The sequence below is a fragment of the Penaeus japonicus genome, unplaced genomic scaffold (genome assembly GCF_977035675.1).
Source record: "Penaeus japonicus unplaced genomic scaffold, GWHDUDI00000001_assembly GWHDUDI00000010, whole genome shotgun sequence".
NCBI lineage: Eukaryota > Metazoa > Arthropoda > Malacostraca > Decapoda > Penaeidae > Penaeus > Penaeus japonicus.
In genome coordinates, this window is record NW_028234412.1 from 2,547,067 (window position 1) to 2,554,566 (window position 7,500).

Consider the following 7,500-nt stretch of genomic DNA (forward strand, 5'->3'; position numbering starts at 1 on the left):
GCTTCTTTATTTTTTACTTCTACTATTCCTCCTTGATAAATTAATATGTAAAAAAAACAGAAAAAAAAAAACAGAAAAGAACACAAGATTCTATTACAATAGCAATGCTGATCAATAATCCCAAAATATAGCTAGATTAGCCTCAAATGTTCTAATGATTTTAATCAATGGCAGTAGGGGTTGAGGACTGAAGTAATGTAATCTGGTTAATGTAAGAGAAAACATGATCAAATCCTCTCAATGACCTGGAAAAAAAAGTCTGACTCTTCCCTCTTGCAAAGTGAAATATCATCCTACTGTCAAATTCGACATGCTACTGTACTTTTATCATATATGTTATCGCATGCTCTTTAACTTAGAAAAACTGTATACTGTACTTTTATCCTTTTTTGAGGTGAGGGGAGAGGCAGTGATTGTCTCAGATAGAATCATATATACAGAGAGAAAAAGAAGCCAGTAATAGTAATAATGAACACAGCCAACACTATTAGAGGTGAAAAGCAACATGCAAAAAGTAAAGGTATTGCCGCAATCGCTAAGCAAAGTCCCATGACGTCGTCATGACCTAAGCTTGTAATGTAGCTAAGCACAAAGTATGAATGAGGTCCCTGAAATCTTCAACAGTTACTAAGAATCTAGTATGCATTTTCTGACTGCTGATAATCCCTCATACAAATTTTAAGTAGCAACATACAGTATCACTCTCTAGTATTTCCGTACTTTCCCTTGATGATCGTTGTGAATCCACATTCCATTGCTATTCTAATACACACAATTCACATGCTCCCTTTTCATTACTGATTCTCCTTAGCTACCGAAACGACACTGATGTTAACTCTTCCGGGATGGGCCATGACTTCACATGTTCAGCCTGGGATGGGCATCTGAAGGTCTTCATATTTCTGATCATTTTTTAGACTCATGGTATGATTTATGCTAATTAGCATTTGGGATGATAGGGCATAAATGAAGAAATAATTTCACCACAAGGACAAATGCAATATGAAAATGATCCCACCATACAAAACATGCTCATAGAGGTGGAGTTAATGAATACCTCTGATACAATGAAAAAAATTGTTAACATGACATGGATGTTCCTTTACTTTACATTTTACGTCAAAATATATTTTCTAGATCATCATCACCGTGATGCAAAAACCATCTCCTCCCATAAGAGTCGGATAAGTTTAAGAAACCCAAAACACCCTAAAGATTAGAAAAATCATTAAAAAAAAAGATAAGTAAAACAAATGAATATGTCATGTTAAATCCCAATAATAATGGTATATCAATAAATTTGTCTCTACACATTAGAAATAATTCAGCTCTACTTTCCCATGGCTTCATAGATGACATGCCACACCCACATCCACTGTTTCTCTTAATCTTGTCCTTATATGCTTAGATTCCTAAGAAGAGGCCTAAGTCTATGCCACGCCTACCCAGACCACTGAGCATGTCATGTGCTTACGAGAGATATTTTCTTCCTAAAATTGCTGCACACCGTACCGAGTGCTGTGTCCCCCTTACATGCACATTACATAAATATTCCTATCAAAACTTCACATAACCATTAAAGGTCCGTTTTAACTTTAATATGCGCAGGCAGCTTGATCTTGATTGCGACTGAGCTATAGGTTGTAATCTTCTGCCTCCTGTTCACTATATCTAATCCTCATTTGCCCGCAGGCTATCAAAACCATTCTTTTGAAATTAGGTCACTGACTCATTCATCTTCTTTGCATTTTATTTTCTAAATCAATAACTTTGAGACCTATTGAACATATATAATATCTTAATTACCTAAATATAAGTCTCAATTAATATGTTCTTTCCAACACACCTCCAGACAGATATACTTATAAACATATATGGCGTCTCCAAAGCAACTAACAGAATAACATCAAGAAATGTATCTAAAAGCAAAAAAAAAGTCACCTGACACTCCTTCACAATTCTGAAATACAAATCGTTTCCACATCAATTGCACGAGGAGAAAATTGGTCAATGCATACCAGAGTTTCCGTCACAGCACACATGGAATAACGTCTTTGCACAATGGATATCTCGACAAAAAGATGCCACACTTGGAGACTGCACACCTACCACGTCTTAAGCAGAATACGAATAGACGCCTTACCACTCCCACGATAATTGCGGCCACAGCTATTCTAAGCAACATCCAGCAATCTAAATATATTACAGGAATTATGCAAGCAATGCCCATAACTTCTCCTGCCACGCATTCCCTCTGGACTCGGTAAATATGACACAACATGCAACGCACACACCATCCCCTCGGCACGAAACATCCAGACTGTCCCTCGCAGATCGACCAACCTCTCCGTTCAACCAGCCAGCCGCTCCACCAACCCACCAACCTGCAATCAACCCCCAATCACGCCCCACAATCCTCGTCTCCTCACACCAATCACCAATGCTTCCCTTGCTTCATCCTTCCCTGCCTCAGCATCTCCCTCACACCCACCCACACCCACACCCACTGCCCCTGCCTGCCTCCCTGCCTGCCTGCCTGCCTGCCTGCCTGCCTGCTTGCTAGCCTGCCTGCCTGCCTGCTTGCCTGCCTGCCTGCCTGCCTGCCTGCCTGCCTGCCTGCCTGCCTGCCTGCCTGCCTGCCTGCCTGCCTGCCTGCCTGCCTGCCTGCCTGCCTGCCTGCCTGCCTGCCTGCCTGCCTGCCTGCCTGCCTGCCTGCCTGCTTGCCTGCCTGCCTGCCTGCCTGCCTGCCTGCCTGCCTGCCTGCCTGCCTGCCTGCCTGCCTGCCTGCCTGCCTGCCTGCCTGCCTGCCTGCCTGCCTGCCTGCCTGCTCGCTTGCTTTCTCGCCTGCTGCCCTGCCCGAGCCTGACACCCCGTCCCCCGGCCCCCCAGCGCCCCCAGGCCACTCACCCGACCACCCCCAGGTCGTAGGTCCTCTCGGGGCGTCTCCAGGGGCATCCGCCGAACTGCCCGATGAGGTTCTTGTGGTTCTGGTTCAGGCCGTAGGTGCTGGCCCGGTTCTCCCGTTTCCTCTTGGTGCGGTTGTAGTAACTGTTGTTCAGAGTGTTATTTTTGTTGCTAGTCCTCTCGGGGGCACTAACGGAAATAAATTCGGGCGTGGTGATGCTGGAGACATTGTTGTTGTCCGAGTTGAGGTTCATGTTGTCGAGGCCTTGCTGAGCGGACCAGATCCTGGCCCAGAGTTCCCTAGCTGGACCCTGCTGTTCCGGCTGATACCAACCTATACTGGGATCCATATGACCCTTGCGACAGCCACGCGCACGCACACAGCCCGTATGCACCTGTATCCACTGTGCTTAACACTTTCAGGCATTAAATTCGACATATAATCAATTAGTTTCGGCGTCAAGACGATAGCGACGGAGGGACACACACGCCATAACTAACTGAATCTTCACGCACGCGCACGTCCGTCACACAGGCCTTTGAGCCGAATTTTAAAATAAACCCCTCACACGAATTAAATATTTCTTTATCTTATATATAAGACACTATTCTTACTATTTTTAACGAATACTGCAATATTTTATTCTGATTCTCTATATTTCCAATAACTATAGTTTTTCGTGCCAGACTCCCAGCCATGTTGCCAAATGTCCAAAACGTCCATGAGGTCGGAGACGTGGCAACAGCGCGCTGAAATGCGATCGCGGCATGCAAGGCTGTGCAATGTTGCGCATCCAAGGGAAGTTGCATCTGATCTGGCACGTAACTTTCTTGATCTTGACCTCTTGACCTTACCTGCTACTATGAAAGACAATGTATAGGTAGACATTCATTTGGGATTATTGACAGGGTCGCCGCTGGCTGGACGCATGTTGCTCTGCACGTTTTACCAGTAAATTCTAGTGCCTCTTGCAATCGTGTCTCTCTTATTGAATGGAGAGTTGCTTAAAACATATTTTTAAGGACAGGTGTTAAGTTTGCAAAGCAAAAAATCACAAGAAAAAGAAAAAATGGGGCGCGCCTATAGTTGCGTAACTTTTTTTTTTTACTATCTCGTAAACCTTTTTTTTTTTACGATATCAACCCCACTCTTCTAGAAGATTCTTGTGAATGAAGTCATGCAACACACCAGATAGATAAACGAACACATTAGATTCTTCACTCAAAAGGATTCGAATAGAAGTGAAACTGCACACATCAGTCAGCGATTATATAAGAGAGCTATTGTTTTTTTTTGTTTCTGTTTTCTCTTCAAATTTACGACTGGAATTTTTATACATAACCCAAAAGCCTATTTAAATCTGCGTGTACACTTAGACTATCACGAGATATTGTACAGAAAGACATAATATACCTGTGATTATTGCCAGTAAATCTAATCTATTTATTTTCTTTAATTACGAGGTCATTGACACTTGCTGCATCTGACACAAGTTCGCGAACTCTTTGAAAAGAAAAAAATCTAAATAAATATAAATCTCTTGGTGAATTTGATCTTTTCTTTGCCTTAAAAAAATCTGCTTAAATGTAATGTCTTCTTTGTCACTCTTTTTTTCTGGGTAGAAAGTGATTTTAACGAGTAAACCTTTAACATTTCTTATGCAGGACCAGAAATCGAGTTGATGGCACAGTACTTGTTGTGGTTCTTGCAATGGTACTTGTTGTGGTTCTTGCAATAGTACTTGTTGTGGTTCTTGCAATAGTACTTGTTGTGGTTTTTGCAATAGTACTTGTCGTGGTTTTTGCAATGGTACTTGTTGTGGTTTTTGCAATAGTACTTGTTGTGGTTTTTGCAATAGTACTTGTCGTGGTTTTTGCAATAGTACTTGTTGTGGTTATTGCAATAGTACTTGTTGTGGTTTTTGCAATAGTACTTGTCGTGGTTTTTGCAATGGTACTTGTTGTGGTTTTTGCAATAGTACTTGTTGTGGTTTTTGCAATAGTACTTGTCGTGGTTTTTGCAATGGTACTTGTTGTGGTTTTTGCAATAGTACTTGTTGTGGTTTTTGCAATAGTACTTGTTGTGGTTTTTGCAATGGTACTTGTTGTGGTTTTTGCAATAGTACTTGTGGTTCTTGCAATAGTACTTGTTGTGGTTCTTGCAATAGTACGTAGTGGTAGTAGTAATAATGGTAGTAGAATCAAAGGAACAGAAAACAAACAAAGAAAAAACAGTAATTAGTAAAAGAAAGAAATATTCACCCGGAGGAGAACATAAAATGTACAAAAAAAGACGATAAGAAACAAACACAAAAAAAGGAAAGAAATAAACAAAGAAAGATGGAAATGAAAGGGAAAACAAGATAATCGAAGAATAACGAAAGACAGGGAAACAAAAAATGAAAAATGATATAAACAGAAATTAAACAAAAAGATTATATACAAGTAAATAAAAGTGAAATTTCGTGAACGGCCTCAGGCGGTGCAACACACTGACTTGTTGCTAAGATAATATAATTGTCTTCAAAATGGCGAATGGTCAGAAATAGATTCCTATAAATTCTTAAAAGTTAATTACTTTGATTGATTCAGAAAGTGGTGTTAATGTGATGTTGATGGTGGTGGTGATGGTGATGGTGTTTATGATGGTGGTGGTGATGGTGTTTATGATGGTGGTGGTGATGGTGTTTATGATGGTGATGGTGAAGATGATGATGATGACGATGATGATAACGATGATGGTGATGATGATGATGATGATGGTGATGGTGAAGATAATGGTGATGATGATAATGGTGGTAATGGTGATGATGGTGATAATGATAATGGGGATGATGATGGTGGTGGTAATGGTGATGATGGTGATAATGATAACGGTGATGATGATGGTGGTGGTGATGGTGATGATGATGATGGTGATAATGATAATGGTGATGATGAAGATGATGAAGAAGAAGAAGAAGATGATGATGATGATAATGGTGATGATGAAAATGAAAATGACGTGAGGAGGATGGGGATAATAAAAAAAACGATATTAAAAAGAAGTAAGTGATAACAAAAGGTACTTGCATATGATATAAATATTCAAATCACCCCACGAAATGAAATAAAAGGAAAATAAAAAGAGCACAATGGATCTTATAAACACGATTGAAAAGAATGAGAGAAAATATTGAAGATGCATTGCAAAAATCACTTTAATTGCAAGTGCAATTAAGCATGTATGGTTGATGATAACCCTGGTGATTATATCTAAGGTGATGATGACGATAATAACGGTCATGGTCACATAAAAAAAATAATGATAATGTTGATAACACTGATAACAAAGATCGTAATTTTGCAAACAATAGATATAGTATTAATGATAATGATAAATGTGTAATCATTATACTAATTACTCAAAAGCCAATAATGATATTGATACTAACTATAATGATGACTTCCATTATCATTATCATCATTGTTGATTATTATCTTTTCTTTTGTTAAAAATGATGATCACAATAGTGACAATCATCATCATGATCATCATACCATCAACATCATCATCATTATCATCATACCATCAACATCATCATCATCATCATTAGAATTATAATTAGCGTTATAATTATCATCACCATCATTCTAAAAGTAAAATAACAACAAGAACATTGCAAACGTGATGATGATAGTCATTATCATAACTAAAATTGTAATTAGAGTTATCATTATTACTAACATTATCATTACCACCATCATGAAATGGATAAAAAAACAAGAACCTAAGAATTAATAAACAAGAACCTAAGAATCAATAAACAAGAACCAAAGAATTAATAAACAAGAACCAAAGAATTAATAAACAAGAACCTAAGAATTAATAAACACGAAGATAAGAATTAATAAACAAGCACTTAAGAATTAATAAACAAGAATAACCTAAGAATTAATAAACAAGAACAACCTAAGAATTAATAAACAAGAACAACCTAAGAATCAATAAACAAGAACCTAAGAATCAATAAACAAGAACCTAAGAATTAAAAACGAAAAAAAGAAAAAAAACATTCAAAGAAACTCCACTTACGGCAGACAAAAGAGTTGCGAAGTTGTCAGGAAAAGCGAAAATATTTATCAATTTCATTTGAAGGTCTATTTCCTGTCTCTGATATCACGCCCGAGGGAATTCATTCAGTTTTCTGTGTTTATCATGTGTCATTGATAAATAATTGTTGTTCTGTATAACGTGTTTATTATATGTTTCTTGTCACGTTTTAACTAGACCGAGTTTTTTTTTATCTATGGATCTATTTGTTTATCGTATGAATGCGTATGTAAAAAGTTGATTTTTTTTTTTACATAGCTCTTTTAGAAGAGTGTAAAGCATATCAAATGAACTTTGGATTCTGAAAGATATTCTTTACAAGCGAAGCAATAGAGGAAACACATAAGATTAGGCATGGATAGATATTCCACATGCGGTAGAATTATCCCAACTAAGAAATTTTGATAAATAACCAATCTTCTCGTACTAATTCCTGTGAATAAAGTCAGCGAGGCAAGATTTGATTACACGATTTAATCCATATCACTGAGTTCTGTAGACTT

The 7,500-nt window shown here is 38.3% G+C and overlaps 1 protein-coding gene across 1 annotated transcript in view; it reads right to left on the bottom strand.

The window, feature by feature from the left end:
- The window catches only part of LOC122263420 (Topoisomerase related function 4-1), a 26,064-nt gene extending 22,639 nt beyond the window's left edge, over positions 1–3,425 (bottom strand). The window contains exon 1 of the mRNA XM_086540442.1: positions 2,908–3,425. Coding sequence (XP_086396568.1) covers positions 2,908–3,254 — 347 coding nt within the window. The 5' untranslated portion in view covers positions 3,255–3,425. The remainder of the gene's footprint in view (positions 1–2,907) is intronic.
- Between the last annotated feature and the right edge of the window lie 4,075 nt (positions 3,426–7,500).